General features: G+C 43.6%; 1 protein-coding gene across 10 annotated transcripts in view; it reads right to left on the bottom strand.

Annotated features, from left to right (window-relative positions):
- KIF16B (kinesin family member 16B) overlaps nt 1-20,720 on the bottom strand; it is a 289,482-nt gene that overhangs the window by 49,756 nt on the left and 219,006 nt on the right. For all 10 annotated transcript variants that reach the window (XM_086701642.1, XM_086701643.1, XM_086701645.1 and 7 more), the window contains one exon: nt 4,573-4,662. In XM_086701642.1, coding sequence (XP_086557768.1) covers nt 4,573-4,662 — 90 coding nt within the window. Of the gene's footprint in view, nt 1-4,572; nt 4,663-20,720 lie in introns of those variants that run through there.

Here is a 20,720-nt window from a genome sequence, read left to right as displayed (position 1 = left end):
TTCTCTGAGTGAGGTTTCTTTTATAGCTCAGCAGGTCTCTTATAGGTACTCTGCTGGAAGCAGTGATATTTTTATACCTTCCTCAGGTCAATCAATGCTAGGTATGGCCTATGCAAGTCCTGTAAGTACGAATGTTTAGCTGGACCCAAGAACTCCTGAGGGCATTGCAAATGATTGCTTCTGAGGGCCAGATTAAGAGAAACTTTCACACTCTATGTATACCTCTTTGAATGACTTCAATCTTTTACCATACACGTGTGACTTATTATCTGAAAAAAAAAAAAATACTGAAAGAAAAAAGAAAATAGCCATAAGAAGAACTGTTATATCAAACTCCTGTAGAGGTATATCCCCCAGGAAAAACAGGGTTAAAATGCCAGAAGAAAATGTGAATGAACAGGATATAATTCAAAGTTCCAAAAGATTATAAGCTACAACCCAAACTAAAGTTTCAAGGTGAACAAAGATTCTCCATCTTGGCAAGTAATTACAAAGCCTATGTACTTTTGAATTCAAGGGTATTTTTTCAATATATTTTTCAGCTTGATTAAAAATTTGAAACCTTGTATAACTTGGTAAATTTAGTATGTATCATTACAAAAAAAAAAAATAATCGACCATCTTGTTACCCTTGTAACTAAAAGAACAAGAGGAGTTTCATACTTCTATCGAAATAATGACCCCAATTTGGTGAAGGAGTGAGGTAAATAAAATATGTTCCCACTTGGTTATGAAACAGTTATCTGTGAGAGGAAATTTTCAGCATCCTTCTATGTGAACCTTTGGGCCTTCCTGAAGAAGTTACATCTTTAACAAGTCAAATGATTTCTAGGATGCCGACAGGCCAAGTAGACCATTTGGAGATAGATGATTACTTCAGTAAGATTAACGTTATATACAGAGACGTCAACAATATGCACAATGATAAGAGCAATCATAACTGTTGAATACCTAATGAACATTATTGATCTCAAGTCTCCACAAACACTTAGCACGTAAGAGTATGTGAAGGTAGGCTGCGCAAAAGAAAAATCAACTTTATGGAAGAAAATACAGCTGATATTCAACTTGACATTTAAGCTTCATCTTGAAAATGTTAACTGGGCAATGTCGTTCTCCTTTCACTGAAATAAGATTTATCTAGAGCTACAATGACATGCTGCTGCCTTTTTACAGATAATGTTTTCCCCCCATTTCTATTTTTATACTATTGTTTGTTTAGAGATAGTAAATGGAGCCCAATTGCCTGCGCTTCCAGACTGGCTTCTGCCCACCAGGTGTGTGACAGGAGGCAAGTCTCTGGCTCCGACCACAGGGTCCTGAATGGCAAAAGCATAACACAAGACCCAGGACATGGGAAGCACTCAGTCAATGGTGAGGAAACCAGTCAGAGTGTGGCTACTGTAAAGCTCAATGGCGCCCCCTCAGGCTTTGTAATTACAACCTCCCTTTCTACAGGCGGTGTTTATTTTAGGATCTCACCACATGGTTTCAAATCACTACTCACATTACCTCCTCTCTTTCAAACACACGCATACATGTGTAAGTTCTTTACATTTTTTGCCCTCAGAAGAAGGCAAAGTCACCAAGTTGGACTCAAAACAAGGAAAAGCAATTTCCAATCTTGGTTATCAGTTAGATCGTGAGCCTGCCTTCAGGAAAAAGGTTTGTATGGGAAGTCATACATGGATAGAATGGAAATTCCAGCTTAGTTTCCACATCCAGACCTTCTTTAATATCATTCAGTGGTTTCCCACAATACTTGTGATCAAGTGATACATGATACAGTCCCTACTTCCTGTCCCTACCTCCCTGTCCTCATCTCTACCACACTTGCCACTTTTCACAGGACTTTTTATTCTTGGAACATGCTTGGCCAACAGGCGTGGTCCCACCCCAGGGCCTTTGCATTTGCTGTTCCCTTTACTTCAGATGTGTCTACCCCAGATTTTCATGCCTGGCTCCTTTTCAACATTAAGATTTCCCCAGGCCTGCCTAGCTCTCATGCCACACGATCACACTACCTTGTTTTATTCTCTCCATGGCACTTAACATTATCTAAAACTATCTTATTTGTTGGTTTGTTTGTTTACTGTTCATTCTCTCCGCTTCCTGAGAGGAGGGGATGTGGCTGTCTTGCCGACAATGGTATTCAGTGTGGGGTGGTTCAATACAGACTTGTGACTGACTGGATGAAGGAGACCAGCCTGATTTTCCTCATTCGAAGCTCACTTAACTTTTTTCAGCAGGTATGTACACTCTTTCTGCCCTTGAAAAGGATTATCACATATGTGATAATCTGTGTTCGTTAATGTTGCCAGCTACCAGGCAATCTCTTCCACTTACATACTTACATCATGTTTAACCTCAGGGGTGTTTTCCTCCATTATGTTTTTTTTTTTTTTTTTTAATTTTTTTTTTCAACGTTTATTTATTTTTGGGACAGAGAGAGACAGAGCATGAACGGGGGAGGGGCAGAGAGAGAGGGAGACACAGAACCAGAAACAGGCTCCAGGCTCTGAGCCATCAGCCCAGAGCCTGACGCGGGGCTCGAACTCACGGACCGCGAGATTGTGACCTGGCTGAAGTCGGACGCTTAACCGACTGCACCACCCAGGCGCCCCTCTTCCATTATGTTTTTAAAGACTGCTTCTGTTTGCTTTGAAATTTTCTTTAAGAACACTGATCAGGACTCGGCATCTGAGTGCCCAACCCTGAAACAACCTTTATACTAAAATGCCCAACATCTTCTGCCCATTTTATGGATATTTTTCCTAGAAGGCATGCAGCTCACTTAAGATGGTAACTGTCACATAGTGTGCGTGTACGTTAAGTGTTAGTTATTATATTTTCCTTGTTTATTGTCAGTGTGTCCCCATATGAATTCAGGATACGTAAGAGAAGACATTTTTGTTCTTGTCCACCACTCTATTACTAGAATGTATTAAATCTGCCTACATACAATGGCGCTGAACTAATGGCACTGAAAGAACAGATATGAAATAAATCCTGCAATGCATGATACACATGTATTATAATTGATATGATATACATACATTTGTAGCATTGGGGAAAACCTGCACATTATTAAAGCACTGGTGGAGTAACTTATAATTAAGCAGGTAATGGGCTGCAAAGCTCAATTTAAAAACAAATCACTCTATACGGTAATATGTACATGATACTTCCAATTTTTATTGTCAATATTAACTTGGGACATGAAGAGTAATTGCAGAAACAAACTCAATAACTTGACTTTGATGCAGTTACTTCTGGAACTGAAGCCTCTTGAGGAACACTGAACTAAAATCCAAATTCGCCACTTCTTCAGCTTTTAATTCACTGCTACCTAAGAGCTTAACAAGAGAATTTCGGATACCTCAATTCCCAGTACTCAAGGAAGCTTTTATTTATAAAAAGGAATTTCTCTTTATATTTATATCAGATAGGAAAGAGTAAGAGACATGGAAAGGTTAAGGAAGCATTAGTTATTTGATGTGAGGGGAAAATGTCTGACTAAATTCTTTTCTAGGCTGTCATAAGAAACTATAAAAATAGTGTCGAAAAGCAATACTTAGTGAGAGCAGATATTAGACAATGACTACTGACTGATTTGCAGTCAGTTCAAACCAAAATTCCCAAAGAGTTGTGCAGATACAAGGCTTCCTTTAGTTCAAGTAAAAACACTCCCTCACTCACTCGCTCACTTGGAAGATACACATTAACTTCAAGAATACTTTTCTTTGTTAAGAAGGATTTTAGGGGCACCTGGGTGGCTCAGTCAGTTAAGCGACCCACTTCAGCTCAGGTCACGATCTCACGGTCCATGAGTTTGAGCCCCGCGTCAGGCTCTGTGCTGACAGCTCACAGCCTGGAGCCTGCTTCGGATTCTGTGTCTCCTCTCTCTGCCCCTCCCCTGCTCATGCTCTCTCTCTGTCTCAAAAATAAACAAAAATACTAAAAAAAAAAAAAAAAAAAAAAAAGAAGGATTTTAAAAACTAGTCTTTGCCCAAAGAGGAAAAGATTAATAATGTATCAATACACTCTGGATATCTGATCAGATGTATGAAATACCCCCTTGCTTCTAGAGAATTCCATATTGACTATCTACCTCCCAACCATGTTTGATGGCAAATTAACCTTAAAGACCTAATTTCTCATTAAGTGGAAGTCTAAGCATTGATATATCTTTTTTAAGAGAAAAAAAGGGCAAATCTATATTGAGGGATTTATTACTGTTTCATTTTAGTAGATCTTACCATTAAGAAGTTGTAAGTTTATTAAAATATTTGTTTAAAATTGGTAAAATGTATTAAAAGGGTAGAATTCATTTACTGTCACTTTACTATCACTTTCAAAATCCTGTGTTCAGAAAATGTTTAAATTGTGTAGAACAGAAATGAAACAAAGAACAAAAGTTAAAAAGCTACCTTTGACAGATGCGTAATTGCAACAAAACTCGGTGACACTTACAAGCTAATACCTAAAGGGAGGGGAGCATGATAATGCAATCAGCTCATTTACTTTATAAAATAAATGTTCTTAATTGGAGATAATTATTTCATAACTTACCTCTGCATACTTTAACTTCAATGTTTTATGCATTTCTCGAAAGCGACTGTAGCGCCTGAATACGGTCCATGTCTCATCTAGGACAGTGATCTATTACCAGGAAAATCAAAATAAATCAGCATTAATTAGAGGGGAAAAGATGACTAGAATTAAAAAAAAATAATTTTAAAATTAACAAAAAGTGATTAGCATGTGAAATTTCTCCAGAACTGAAAACATTAATCTAACTGCATAAATAAGACTTATAAATAATAAGTGTTCTCTACTTAAGGATGCATCTCTGGTTCCTAAATCTGTTTATAAGCAGCATGTGCCTATGTAAAATGAAAGACAGTCACCTCTTAATGGCTTGTAAAAAGTGTCGCTTTACTCTGCACTTGGGTGGTAGAAAGTAAATCCCATAGGGTGACCTTTCTGTTATGGCACTGTGCCCATACAAAATGTCAGTGCAGGCTCCCACATGCCACCATAGTGGATAGGATGGGAAAAAATGAGAGAAGGAGAAGCCAAGAAGTAAAGGGAGGAGGAAAAGGAGGAAGAGAAGGTAGAAGGAGAAAGAGGACAAAGAAAGATGAGAAAAAAAATCTGTAACTCAATTTTTAGCATAAAAACATACAACATAGTTGGCTTCATTTTAGAGGAGGAATTCTCAGTCCAATCTTTAACTGGTAGTTGAATTATAGTTCCTGTTGAATGTGCTAACTGGTACACATGCAAAGGTCCTGAGGCACATCAGCTCACATAATCAAGATCACAGTGACAAGGGGAAGCTGGTAGACACCACCAGCCTGGACAATCACAGGCTAACAAGTCTCAAATTCCTATTACAGTTCCCACTTTTCTTCCTAGCTCTAGACCCATGCACCCGAGTTGGAGACATCATTCTTTAGATGTCACGCCATAGCAACTTCAAGGTCATGTTGTCTAAAACCAAACTCCACATGCTCTCTCTAGTCTCTAGTTCTTATCTGGTGTATTTTGCCACCATCCAGAAAGCCCTGTCAGACAGATGCTGAAGCCACACCTGATCCCCTCCTCCCCACCAACGTGACCAAGGTCCAACGAGCACTAGGTCTTGCTCTTTTTGCTTTGTAAACGTTTCTTAGAGTTCTATCCTTCCATCCTCCACCATCATCACCATCTCACTCTGGGCCAGCGGGTCTCAGATGGCCTTTGCCAGGGTCTCCCAGTTGTCTGCATCCACATTTGCCCCCTCCAATCCCTTCTCTGCACAACTGCAAGGGCAGCTTTATTCCACACACTCCGCCCCCCTAAAGACCCTGTGGTAGTTTCATACTGCCATAGAAAAGAGCCCTAATTTTTAATTTTAAAGAGCCAAATTTAAAATTTTTAACCCACTGCCTGCAGCAGCCTCATTTCAAGCCTGCCCCCCCTTAGGTGTCTTCACTCCTGCATACTCCCTGAAAGCACATACTCTTTCCCACCGCAGGGCCCTTGCATGGGTCTTATCCCTTTATGGGAAATCTTATCTTGCACATTACAGCAATGCCCTTCTCGAGCACTGTCATTCAACCTGACTCTCCCACATATAAACCACAGGGGATCAGTAGGAAGGGAGAAGCAATAGTGGGGAGAATACCCATGCGGGTAGCTTTGGGAGGAGTGAGTCTTGAGTCTCAGCCATTTGGTTTGCTCATTTCCCAAAGTGGCAAGTGAGATGATTTTAGGTTACAGGAGCATGTACTTTTACTTTTTAAAAAAAGTGTTCAGCATTCTGGTTCTGTATTCATTATTTTCTTTTTTCTTTTTTTAATATGAAATTTATTGTCAAATTGGTTTCCATACAACACCCAGTGCTCATCCCAACAGGTGCCCTCCCCCATCACCCACTTTCCCCTCCTCCTACCCCCCCACCAACCCTCAGTTTGTTCTCAGTTTTTTGTTTTTTTTTTTTTTTAATTTTTTTTTTTTTCAACATTTATTTATTTCTGGGACAGAGAGAGACAGAGCATGAACGGGGGAGGGGCAGAGAGAGAGGGAGACACAGAATCGGAAACAGGCTCCAGGCTCTGAGCCATCAGCCCAGAGCCTGACGCGGGGCTCGAACTCCCGGACCGCGAGATCGTGACCTGGCTGAAGTCGGACGCTTAACCGACTGCGCCACCCAGGCGCCCCTGTTCTCAGTTTTTAAGAGTATCTTATGTTTTGGCTCCCTCCCTTTTTTTTTTTTTTCCTTCCCCTCCCCCATGGTCTTCTGTTAAGCTTCTCAGGATCCACTTAAGAGTGAAAACATATGGTATCTGTCTTTCTCTGTATGACTTATTTTACTTAACATAACACTCTCCAGTTCCATCCACGTTGCTACAAAAGGCCATATACCTAGGGGCACTTGTACCCCAATGTTTGTGGCAGCATTTTGAACAATAACCAAATTATGGAAAGAGCCTAAATGTCCATCAACTGATGAATGGATAAAGAAATTGTGGTTTAGGGGCGCCTGGGTGGCTCAGTCGGTTGGGCGTCCGACTTCAGCTCAGGTCATGATCTCGCGGTCCATGGGTTCGAGCCCCGTGTCGGGCTCTGGGCTGATGGCTCAGAGCCTGGAGCCTGCTTCCGATTCTGTGTCTCCCTCTCTCTCTGCCCCTCCCCCGTTCATGCTCTGTCTCCCTCTGTCTCAAAAATAAATAAACGTTATAAAAAAAATAAAAAAAAAAAAGAAATTGTGGTTTATATACACAATGGAATACTATGTGGCAATGAGAAAGAATGAAATATAGCCTTATGTATTCATTATTTTCAATGATTTTTTTTAAAATTGTGGCGGGTTTCTTCTTATGAGTTCCCCCTAAAAAGTTATTTCTCTAAGGAAATAAAAAAAGTAAGTATATTTACAAAAAAATAAAAGGCATTAAATTAAATAAAAACAGTACAGTTCTGCAGCTATAAGTTTTTAAAGCTGGTACACAAGTCACCACACTGCTCCCTGTGGCTAAGCTGGGGGAGGGGGAGCTTTCTCTCTGACCTCTCCTCTTCAATAGACCCCACTGAAGCACTGTGAGGGAGGCCACCACAATCAGCATGGGTGTGAGGACTTCCTTAGGGTGAGAACACAGCAATACACTGCTCTGGCTGGATGCAAACCAGGTATCAAAGAGAGAACTGTAACAGGAGGGGCCACGATGCTGTCTACTTGTCAAGAGAACCCAGAACGTTAACGGGGCCACACTCAGGGCCTGGGAGCAGGAAGACGCTGGATGCTCACAGGTGAGACCTTGCTGGGTTGGGACTTTGAATTCCATAGAAGTCACCAAAGAAGCCTAGAACTCCCTCATCCCTCAGTCTCTACTGCTCCCTGGCTCTCTGTTGAACTCCTAACCAGTCACCAGCAAAACACCCTAGATCCTTAGCCTCTTCCAGAAACATCCCCTTCATCCTCACTCTAACTGGAAACTGACTCTCCCCTGAAGAATCACTTGGCCTGCAGTCCTCTCAAGTAGGGGCTATTTTCTGCTGGGATGTAGGAAGGCACTGTTGTTCTCCTACCCAACTTTCAAACCATCATTCCTCTGTCCATTCTGAAATCCCTCCTCTGTGAAGCTCATGCCTTCCGATCCTGCGCTCCATCTTTCCTGCAGGGGCCGATGCACCTTAGTCACTTCTCCAACTCCCTGAAGGTCTTGGGCTCTGCTCACTGTCATCCACGCCAACACTATGGAACTGCTGTCATGAATCTTGTCCATTCCATTAACACACAGATGATCCTTCCGACACCGTGACCTGGTCCTCGACCTCTGCCTGGTTCCTTCCTCACTCAACCTGGAAACCATGGGCAATCATGACCACCATTCCCTTGCATTCCACCTCAAACCTCTTCATCCTGCTCTTGAAATTCCCTGGACTAAGAACTAAACCATAGCCCTGGTGAAATGCAACATGGTCCTGCATCTGCCTAGTAGAATGTGGCTGAAGTAAAAAATGCCACCGAGTGGACTGACTGGTCTCATCTAAAAGTCACAGTCCACACTTTTCAGTCAGCCTGGAGGCCTCCCACCAGTCATACCTCATTTTCCAGTTCCATCCACTCTTCTCCTAGGTAAGTTTTCTAAAAGTCTACACCATCTTTCTCCTCAAGCCTCCATCACTTCTCTCCTGGTCCTCAGTGGATAACCTTAATTCCAACTGCATTGAGAAAATGAAAGAAATCCAAAGAACATTTCCACAGGCACCCTCAAGCGAGTCTCCTCATTGCCACCATCTACCCTGTACCTCATGTTTTCCCCTGTTATCAGGCATGAGATACGGATCAGTGCTCCTGTTAAGGTCAAGCCCTCTTCTTAAACACTGGATTCCATCCTCTTTTGCCTGCTGAAGGATATTGCAATACACAATTTTCTCTTCTCTATCCTATACCAACACATTCCCATCCTGTACTAGATTACTCCCATCAGCATCTATACGAGCTCTTATGTCCGTCATCTTAAACTCCCACCTTGGCCTCCCTTTCCTTTCTAATTACCACTCCATTTCTATTCTTCCCATCATAACAAATCTCCTTGAAAGAGTTTATTCTTGATATCTTGATTTCTTTCTTACCATTATTCCTTGAATCCACTCCAATCTACACAGCATTCCACTCAAGCTACTCTTACCAAGGTCATCAACAACTTCCATATTTCCAACCCACTGGTTAATTCTTGGTCTTGATTATACTCCATGTATCAGCAGGATTTGATGTATCTGACAGGTCCTCCTTGCAACACCTTTTTCATTTGGCTTCCAGATGGCTACACTCCCTTACCTTAGTTTTCTTTGCTGAGATTTCTTATCTCTCTGACCTCTAAACATCAATATGTCCCAGGGCTTTGTCCTTGAACATGTTTTATTTTCTACCTGCACTCACTCCTTTAATGATCTCATCCCCATCTCATAGCTTACATGTATATGCTGATGATTCCCTGGGTGCTCATATCTGTCCCCCGAAACCAGACTCGTATATCCTACTGCCTATTTGGATGTCGAATTGCATCTCAGACTTAACATGGCTGAACTTACCAAACTCACTCACCTTCCCGCGTCCCCATCTCAGTAGATGACAATGCCACTCTTCTACCTGTTCAGTCCCAAACCTCTGGCATCATCCTTGATGTTCCTCTTTCTCTCACAGCTCATATCCATTCAGTCAGCAAATCCTTTCCACCTAACTCCTAAATGTAATGAGACTCTGCCCAGTTCTCAACATGACCACCGCTCACATCTCAGTCTAAGCCACCACCCTCTCTTGTGTGGGTTATTTTTAAGAGCCTCCTAGTGGATCTCCTTGCTTCTGCTCTCCCCCAACCCCAACTTTCCCTTCTCACACAGCGGCCAAAGCGATCTTGTCAAAAATGAAGTCAGATGGGGCCATTTCTTTGCCTGAAGTGGACATCCTTCCAAGCTGCCCCATATCACTCAGGGTGCAAATTCAAGTTCTTCAACTGACCTACAAGGATCGCTATGATTTGTCTCCTTCCCAGCATCATTTCCAACCACTCACTCACTTGCTCATTCTGGTTTCCTCACCTATCTGGAACATTTCAAATGTGCGACACAGAAGGTATGTCCTCGGGGACTTTTCATGAGATTTTTCCTCTTTCTGGAATACTCTTGCCACATGACTAGCTCCTTCACTTCCTTTAGGTCTTTGCTCAAAAGTCACCTTCTCATTTATACCTTCTCAGGATATACTATCTAAAACCGCACCCCCTTTCCCATCTCCACACTACTTGCTCCTCTTCTCCAACTTATTGTTATATTAGGCACTACTCACTACCCACCACGGTATCTTGTTTTCTGTCTACCTTCTCCACTGGAATGTAAGCTCCAGGAGAGGTGGCATTTTTTGCTGGTTTTCACCGCACCTTAGAAGAGTACTTGGCATGTCACGGGCATCCTAAATGAAGAGCAGGAAGAGGGAGCTCCAAGGTGGACTTGTCTTATATATGCTCAGGCTCTTGGTGACAATGGGACAGCAATAGTTCTTTCATCTCTCTGGGTGGAAGAGATGCCCTCAAGGAAAAATGAGGATAAAGATACGGTAAAGTGGGCACTTCGCTTGTGGGTCTTTGGTTTTTCTACCTTGTTTTCTCAGCTCATTAATGTGGGACCACCTTTTGAAATCTCTAATGAAATCTACCTCACCATCTGGGGGTTCATTCCCCTTTCCCACAGTGGACCCAGAAGAGTGCTTCTATAAGGGATACCAATGTCTCTAACAACACACACACACACACCAAATCCTGGGGAGGCGGTGACACGGCCAAGTAATTTCCTGGGCAGCAGAATTGAGAGCATTGGGCACCAGATAACAAGTCAACAAGGAGAGGGCAGAGTCCTTGAGAGAATCCCCAGAAAGGTATCCAATGTACTTCCTTCCACTTTCTTGATATCAGCCCCCAGAGCTCACAGTGGGATGTGGGATGCTAACATGGTGGTGTGCAGAGCTGGGAGGGGACAGAGAAAGATGGCCCAATGTGCAGAGGCCTGTCCACAGCTTTATACATGTACTCCTTTGAACTGGGCCTGATAAGGTCTGTACAGGTGTCAGAGGCATCCCCGTTTTCACTGTGCTATGCTGGTGACTCCAAGAGTCCCACTATTAATAAAAAGGAAGGGGACTCTGTGGAACCATTAACACCGTATATACAATTTCTCCAAAGTGTTGAACAATGAAGATCATTATTGGCACATTCTGGGTAATGATTTATTTTATTGCCCATCTTACTTGATATTTTAATAAACTCAAGTCAACAAACCCACATACAGATCTGAATGACCTCAACCCTCGAGGTTTCAGTCTATAGTCTAAATCACTGGTTCTCAAAGTGTGATGTCTGACCAGCAGCACCAGCCTCACTGGGCAACTTGTTAGAAATGCAAGCTCGGACATGTACCCACACTTATTTAATTAGGAACTCTGAGGTGGGGCCTGGCAGCCCATGTTTTGTTTTGTTTTGTTTTAATTTATTTTTGAGAGACAGAGAGAGACTGAGCATGAATGGGGGAGGAGCAGAGAGAGAGGGAGACACAGAATCGGAAGCAGGCTCCAGGCTCCGAACTGTCAGCACAGAGCCCGATGCGGGGCTCAAACCGACAAATTGTGAGATTATGACCTGAGCTGAAGTCGGACACTTACCCGGCTGAGCCACCCAGGCGCCCCAAAACCCGTGTCTTAACAAACCTTTCAGGGGATTCAGGGTAAGCACCCATGCCATAAACTACTTGTAGTATTGCTGGTCCAGGATCAAAATATGGCGGCTGACTGGCCTCCCACCCTCTCTCAACGCCAAGGGCCCTTAGTATGGCATTCAGGGACTTTTCCAAGCTGACCGAATGCTACCTTTCTACCCTCAGCTCCCGGTGGATCAGAAATCTCACATTTCACACAGAATCTCACACTCAACACAGAACTATGATGTATTCATTGGTCTTTTGCAGGGTCTTTTTAATGGCCTCTCATAGTTCCATTCTATGACTAGAGAGCTTCTGTTCAGCCTCCAGGGCCGCACCCAAACAAACCACAGTCCCTCCCTTGGCAGCTTCCTTCCTCCTCTTCTGTCCCTGGAAAAATCATTCCCTCCTCTGTGATTTCTTAGTGTGTACTCAATGCTTAACCAGAGCACATATCACAGGATATTAGTTATATAATTAAAGTTGTACTAATTAACTTATAGAACTGGTATTGGTTATATGAATGCCTCTCTACCCTACAGAATTTTAAGCCTTCTAAGGGAATGAGCCTTTGGCAATAATTGGGGTAGAAGTAGGAGAACTCTTACTGTAGAGATAAACATTTATTGAGCTACTACTATGTGCCGGACTGGTAGTTTGCTGAAAGATGTTCTTAAGATTATTTTGCTTTTCCAATCAGGTAAGAGTTCCAGGCTTGGCCCAGGGCAACCAAAATGGTGAACAAAGCCTGCCGCAATTGTGGCTCCACACAGTCTGTGCTGGTGGTTTCTTGGAGGTTCATCTGAATCAGATTATTTGAATTAGTCACACAATACTATACTTTCTTTTTTTAACTGCATGGAGAATATGGTGCCTTTTCAATGTATCTGTAACCTAAGCTTACAGTGACACATAGAGGGATTTCTAAATTAGCCAGGTTAAGTACAGGGATTGAAACAGCTCAAGCTTCCTACTTCATATATGAACCATCTAAATCTCCCCTTGTCTATCAACATAGAAAGAGGATGAAGACAAGGATGATGAAAAATTAAGGCCAGCCATGATCACCGCAGAAATGGGTGGCAAGGCGACCGCATGTGTCATCTCTCCAAGGAAAATGTCAAACCCCTTCAAGATGAGGTTTGGACCAACTACACAAAAAGGAGAGATATATATTAAAGTCCCATTTTGCCCCAAATTAAAATTGGGCATGAGATAAGGTGTTGATGCAGAGAAGGGACAGATCACTACAACAGATAAATCAGACCAAAATATTCGATTATTTTCTTCAGTGTTGAGAAAGCAGGGCATCATTACTGTGTATCTTTGAGGAGCAAATTCATTACTTCTCTCTCACTGAATGGTTCTGCTGATACAAATCCATCTTTTCTGGGCCATAAAATGATCAAGTGCAACTTAAACACCATAAACATGTCCACAAGATGAACTGCATTTACTTATAAACAATTCTCGATTGAGTGCTTTCCACAAATTTATGTTATATACATATTTTGCTGGTTTGAGAATTGCCGATTTTAAGATCTGTCATCAGTATATTTTCCCTTGCATGTATCTATCTGTGTAAGGACGAGAATCTACAATTTTTCACCCAAAGAAAACTCTTCTAGCTGGCCTCCATGTAAATAGTTACTTGTGGAATTCTCTCAAACAACATTTTGAGGAGGTACCTGAAGTATGTAAAAATAAAATTCCTTCTACTTCATAATAGTTTGGAGGAAATCGTCAAAATGCCAACCTAATATTTCCTAAAAGTTTTTATGCTAAAACATTATACTAAAGTTTTGTCAGATTTTTGCAAAATATAGTCTTCAGCAACACAACTGTGAACACGTTCAAGGGAACATGAACCTTCTTACAAACACTGGAATCTGTATGGTCGGAAGTGTTAATACATCAGACTTAATTAAAAGCTCAGACAACTGTCAAAATGGAACTAAACTGGAAATGGAAAAAGAGGCCAACACCTCACTAACCACAGCCTGCCCATCATCCTGTAACTCCTTGCTCTGGTCCACCTCTAAGATGGCCAAATCCTTCAAAGGGTTTCGAATGGGCACGCTCGCCCTACGTTTGTGGAGTCCACTGTCTTCACTGGGATGCTTGTAACCTCTTCTGGTCTCTTAGCTCACCTCTTCCCTCTTGATCACTCCTCCTAGGCCCAGGCTGGATTCCAGGTCAGTCTTCCTGCCACTGGAGGACCAGCGAGGTGACCTCATTTCCCCAGCTCCCCTGGACTTTTCTGGTGGGGCCACATTAGAATAACCCCCCCCCCCCAAATCAGGCAGTCTAGGGTGCCCGCTTTCTCTCCTGTGTGCTGCCTCCCACAGAAAGCAGAAAGCAAAGTATGAAATTTATGCTCTTTTGACTCAGCAGGGTCACTCCTACTTGGAAATCCTTCCAGATTACATTCTCTGCAAGGAATCTTTCAAAATTTTCTAGATTTCCAGTCCTCATGGACAGTGATAATATTTTCTGAGGTGATTAGGGTCACCCAAAACCACCTTCCTGAGCACATTTCAAACCCTCTCAAAATAATGCTGTTGCTACATCCATTCTCTGCCTCCCCATCCCCCACCAAACCTCTTCATCTTCACTTCATTGTTCCCACTCTCTACCTGAGGCCTGGCCTTGGCCTCAGGTGTACTGCTTCCTCTTAGCACAGATCTTTGATCTCTGACTGCCCTCAGGCCTCTGTCCTGCCTTTCTCACTGCCTCAAAAGCCCTCCCTCTCTTTTCCAACTCACTGAAATCCCCCCATCTGCCTTAGGTAAACAAAAATGCTATCTTCCTGACTGCTTCTTCCTGACCCCCATTTTGCTTTGCATTGTTCTAGTTTTCTGCGTTTCTCTCTCCCCCACTTCGTTGACCCTAGAGCACATGAACTGCTTACTCATCTTTTCTGTCCTTCAATATGTTGATAGTTCCATCATGGTCTTTAAAAAAACAAAAAAACAAAAATGAACCACTACGTTACATGTTACATATGTTATGTACCGAATGAGTATTTATTAAATAATAAACAATGGAGACAGTGGAGCCCATGGTCTCTTTTTAATAAATACTTTAAAAAAATTTTTTAATTTTTATTTATTTTTGAGAGAGAGACAGAGAACAAGTGGGGGGGGGGCAGAGAGAGAGAGAGAGAGAGAGAGAGAGAGAGAATCTAAAGCAGGCTCCAGGCTCTAAGCTGTCAGCACAGAGCCCGATGCAGGGCTCAAACTCACGAACTGTGAGATCATGACCTGAGCCACCCAGGTGCACCTTAATACTTTTCTACTGCATTTTCCAATTCCCTTTCTCTCCTGCAATGTGGGCCGTGGAATGAACTGCATTTTAGTCTGTTTCTGACTTACCTGTAGCTATTTCAAGTTTTTAGAAAGTATGCATTAGAGGAGATAAAGGGAGAGGGTAATGAATTGCAAAACAAAGAAAGACAAAAGGTCATTTATCAAATTCCTTTTGGAGAGAGGATTCTGCTGATTGAGAAGAAATACCGTGACAAAAGATTTGGGGTAAGGAGAGTGAGTGGGACAGGGAGAGTAGATGAAGACTCCCCCAAAACACATCAAGAAACAAAAGGTGGTCTCTAAGTTGCCTTTAAAGGGGTGGGTCCTAGTTAAACTTCAGAGCATTTGTTTCTGAACTTCAAGGTCCTTCAGGTATGTAAACTTGAAAAAAAAAAAAGGCCTAAGAAGTAGGCTTGAGCGGAATCTTCACTTAGCAAGGGGGCAGCAGCTAGAACTCCCAAAGGGTATCTGGGAAGCAGGAGTGGGAAGGCTGGTGAACATAATTTTGGAGAACATTATGTTTGGGAGAACATAATTAGCTAACAGGGTATTTTCAGTAATTTTCTCTGAAATGTGCAATGCACCTCCTTCTTTGGTTTCCCTGGGGAAATTTCAGGCAAGTTTATACGCCTTTCTTTCTGAGAAACCCAGAGGAGTGCTGAGCTCTGTAGCCAAGTGGACACAAAGGAAAAGACACTGTGTCAGCAACCACCCAGGAGGCAAGAGACTAGCTGCCATTTGAATCGTGCCCATGAACTCTGTGTAACGAGATCCTGAACTGACCAGGCATCCCCCTGCATCACAGTGGTCCCATGAACCAAGAGGCTACCAACAATGGAAATTCGGTCTCCAGGGCACCTGAGTCAAGAAGTCAGGCCCCAGCAGGAGCACGGTCTTCAAGCCAGTGCACTGGGCAAGGAGAGAGGAGTCTATAATCCACTCCCAGATCTGCCCTGGCTGTTGGTGACATGGATGGGAGATGTATGGAGCTGGAGCATAAAGATTTCAGAAAGTAGGAGGCCCATGCCGAGGTAAGATCATTCGGCCTTCTATCCAGGAAACTCCCCAAACATCCTTCTTTGAAGATGCAGCACCAAGTTCATGAAGTGCCCCAGAGCCCTTGGCTTCCAAACCTGCTCCGAATGCAGTGTGTCGGGAAGAAAAGAGCCTGAGCCGACTGCTGACTTACATCACGTCTACGTAACTATGAAGTGGTGCAAGATCCAATAGAGCTTTCTCGCTGACCAAAGAATCAGCCTTCTGCAATAACTAGAAATTACAACCACTCGATGCTTCAGTTTCAGCACCCTCAAACTTGAGATAATTTCGTTTATTTTAGTGTACACTAAAATACAAGATCATTACTAATAAGTACTTCTCCCTTCCCCTAACACCTCTGCAAAACCAGTGAGGAATAGGGGAAATTATTCTACTTTAAAATTGTGGGAAATTGCCTAATCAATTTTCCTTCCAATTACCGAGGTATTCAGAGGCAAAGACCAGAATGCAAATGCACTACCAGTCATCACTGGAGAGTGGAATAGTGAAAAGCTCTGGATGAAGACAGACTCAGATCCTAACTTTAGTCTAGTCACTAATTAGCTGTGTGACCTGGGCTCCATTACACAACTCCTCCAGGCCTCAGTTTCTTCATCTGTGAAATGGGCTCAGGATACTAAACTACAGATGAATGAAAAACATGTGAAACAATTAGCAGGGTGTTTTAGCACCCAATAAATGGTAACTCCTAGCACTGTGATCACAGGTCTTTTCTTAGGCACCACTCAAAGGCAAGGGGTATCTTTGGATAGCAACTGCAAAAATGGGAGTGCAAACCATTTTATGATTTATTTTTTTAAAGTTTATTTATTTATTGTGAGAGAGAGAAAGAGGGAGGGAGGGTCAGAGAGAGGGGAAGGGAGAGAGAATACCAAGCAAGGTACATACTGTCAACACAGAGCCCAACACAAGGCTCAAATCCACAAACTGTGAGATCATGACTTGAACTGAAACCCAGAGTCGGATGCTTAACCAACTGAGCCACTCAGCGACCCTCATTTTGTAATTAAAAAAAAAAAAAAAAAAAAAAAAAAAAAAAAAAATTTTTTTTTTTTACTGTTTACGTATTTTTGAGAGAGAGAGATAGAGAGAGAGATAGAGGCAGACAGACAGAGGGTGAGTGGGGGAGGGTCAAAGAGAGAGGGAGACACAGAATCTGAAGCAGGCTCCAGCCTCTGAACTGTCAGCACAGAGCCTGACGCGGGGCTCAAACCCATGGAGCACAGGATCATGACCTGAGCTGAAGTCCGACACTTAACGGACTGAGCCGCCCAGGCACCCCTGTGATTTAGTTTAAAACCAATTTTATTCCAGGAAGAGATGTTAAACCTCCCTCCCCAAATTCTAAAGTTTTGGAAGAAGAATTATTAATATATTCTTATAGGGAAAAAACAAACTTGAAATGAAAATTCAAGGCATGGCCAAACCAAGTTGACTGCTTTCCTTCTGCGCTTATGACTCAATCTCATTTCTTCTTTGCCATTTTTCATATGTGCAGCATTTATTTTGTGAAGGCAAACACAACTGCCCCAAGTGAAAGTGATATAAAAAGATGAGTTGCTCTGTGTGAAAATAAGGGAAGGGAAAAAGGTTTTGTCTTAATTTTTGTAGCGAAAGACAAAGTTCTCAAAAAGATGGGAAGGTGCTTAAAAAAATAGGATAAAATACGATTCTTCTAGTCCCAATGCTATTTCTTTGACTTGTTATTTATGTTTGAAAATAACACACAAAGGGATCTAGATGGACCGCAGCTTATGCAACACTCCATTTGTCTCGACTATGCTAATACACATACAGGGAGAGAATCTATCAAGTTACTAATAAGCAGAGATTCAGATGCCAACACACAAATCCTTCTGAACATTTATATTCTATCAAGTTGGGAGTATTTCTGAAAGATGTATGTGTGCACAGTTTATCTAACAGACTGGAATGGCGCTTATTTCTGTTCTGCCAAATAAAGAGAAATTTCTCTGACTGTAAATGTGATTGCTCCAACTCGCAAAGTGCACATTTTCTGGGCATTTCCTCTCTTCATGCTCCCTGGCAGGTCTCTCCACCATCAAATTCTCCAGGTCTGTCAGAGCCTTCTTAATAGCCCCAATTTACAGAGGGCCTGTAACTTGGCCAGAACTCGAGCTAAAAAATTAAAATGCATACAAAAATAGGTTTTCAAAGTAGGCAAGGATGTGGAAATGGCCCCCCATCCGGGGCAACACTAAAATATGGCATCGACTCCTAAAAAGAGCAGAAAGTAGTGAAATTTAGAAGGCACATTGGGGCACCCGGGTTGCTCAGTCGGCTGAGCATCCCAACTCTCAGTTTCAGCTCAGGCCCTGATTCCAGGGTTGTGGGATAGTGTCCTGCATGAGCTCCACAATGAACATCAACCCTGCTTGGGATTCATATTCTCTCTCTTTTCCCTTCTCCCTCTCTCCCTCCTGCCGCCCCTCTCCCTAACTTGTGCTCTCTCTCAACCTTAAATAAATAAATAAATAAATAAATAAATAAATAAATAAGGCACATTAAAATGAGTAAGCAAAGGAACCAGTATGGATCTCCTCTCCTCACTGGCCATGTGGCCTTGGGCAAATCACTCATAATGGCCTAGTTCATTAAATGCAAGTAATACCCCCATCCTGGTATAGCTTCCACATTTGCGGAAATGCCTGGCAAAGTGCCCGGGCTGAGGAAGATGTCTGATAGATGACGGTGTCCTCCCCTGAAGAGAGGCTGCAAACACAACTGCCTGAAGGGTTTAGCCACGAACAAACCTCTGAGAGTCTCCGTGAGTACAGGGGTGTAAGACAGCAGGCAGCGCAGGGGGAGTCTAAGTGCTACCTGAGCACTTACAGCTCTGCCACAGAGGACGGATGAAGCTCCTCAGAGGGGCTGAGCACTGCCAGTAAGTAAGCCAGCAGCTCAGGTGAGACAAGTAAATAAACCTCAGGATATGTGCCAGAACAGAGGGCAGGACACAGGCAGCTTTCCAGACACAAAAGAATGCATAAGATGTGCTAAATAAAGTCCTATAACCTATAAGGCATGCTGGAGACAGATGGGATAAATAAATACGATAGAACAGATAAAAGCATTACCTAGAGATACAAAGTAGTAGGTCATGATCAGGCAGCTCAGGGCCAACAGCTAATTCAGCCCTGAATGGACCACCGTTGACAAGAAGGACCCGGTCCCATGCTGGGCCCACATGCGCGCTATCCAAGAAGTGCAGGTGAAAACCGGGGGTGCTCAGCAGGGCACCGGCCAGGCACGTGGCCTTGGGGCAAATGAGCACTGGCGAGCAGAGCGGGAAGGCTCTGGGGCAGAGAGAGACAGGGCAGGTGAACAAGGTATGACCCTGGGGTCAGGTAGTGTGCTCCGCCCACCTGCTCCCCTCTCCCTGTGTGTGTAAATGGACTTCATAAACTGTGTGATCAGAGACTCCATCTGGTCTGTGAGCCCTTCCAGGCAGTCGGGACTTGGCGTGTACTGTTCCCTCCGGTGATCTCCTCTGTGCCCAGGGGCAATGACGTCTGTGGCGCGGTGGAGGGAGGGCACGAGCCTCAAACCAAGAGGAGCCGCCGGCTCACCCCAATCAGGCTTGCGTTTTGGGAAAACCGGCCCAGGGTTCCCACATGTTCTGATATTTTACAGAAACGTGAGAAATTTGGATTTCCATGTCAGATCTCCCAAGTTTGAAATGCTGAGAACTCACCGAAATATTTGAAAACCTGTTCAGGCAAAATAACGCACATCATACACTGACAGTTTGCGTCCTCTCCCTTCATACCTTTGCACAGCTCTGTCTGGCCCAGGCCCTGAGGTCCCTGTCACGTGGCTCCTTCAGTTGTAAAAGCCAGAGGCCAGCTGCCTGAATTTTGCCTTTGGCTGCGTTTCAACTCCAGGGCAGCACTGACTGAGACTGGAAGGGGGGCTCACATACCTAAGCTCACGTGACAGGAAAGAAAACGACACCACAGACTGGGCACTCAGGAATCCCTCGCAGGTGGTCTACAAGCTTGTGCTGGAAGGGTACCCACCCCAAGGGTACACCTTCCCGCTATCATTCCCCCCTGTGTCTCCTCTCCTTCTCAGGCCGCCGATCAGGAGTTACAGAAAACCAGGCGCATCTGGAGGCAAGAGGAGGTGACTGTTCCTGTGGTACCTTCAACACAAATCACGTGACTGAAATTAGGAACGGTTTTGTTTCAGATGTTGTGTGTTCGAGGTAAAGAAGTATGTAGTCCTGTGTTCCTTTGGTCCACAAGTGGACCAAAGTGATTCTGCCCCAAAGGGCTGACCTCCTGCCACCACACGAAAAGGGCAGGGCGCTGTCCTTCTCTGAACAGCATGGGGGGTGGGTATGACTAGGGTGCCAGGTGGCCAGAGGGCTCCTTAGAAGAGAAGACTCTACAACAGGTGCTTCCTGATCAAGGGGCTGACGTGCTCAGGTGACCAGCATAATGTCCAGCAGGTGGACAGTGGGTAGAGGGCTACCTCTCTGTGCAGAACAGAACCTCTCTGTGGGTGCTGGAGACTCCGGAGCGAGGATGTGCGTGAGCTGGCGCACTGGAGGGTAGGGTGGAGAGGCAGCGGGGAGGCAGAACGCACTGG

The sequence above is a fragment of the Puma concolor genome, chromosome A3 (assembly GCF_028749965.1).
Source record: "Puma concolor isolate L17-30 chromosome A3, mPumCon1.1.hap2, whole genome shotgun sequence".
Classification (NCBI taxonomy): Eukaryota; Metazoa; Chordata; class Mammalia; order Carnivora; family Felidae; genus Puma; species Puma concolor.
The sequence above is the reverse complement of the archived record's forward strand: the minus strand, read 5'-3'. Positions and strand labels throughout refer to the sequence as shown.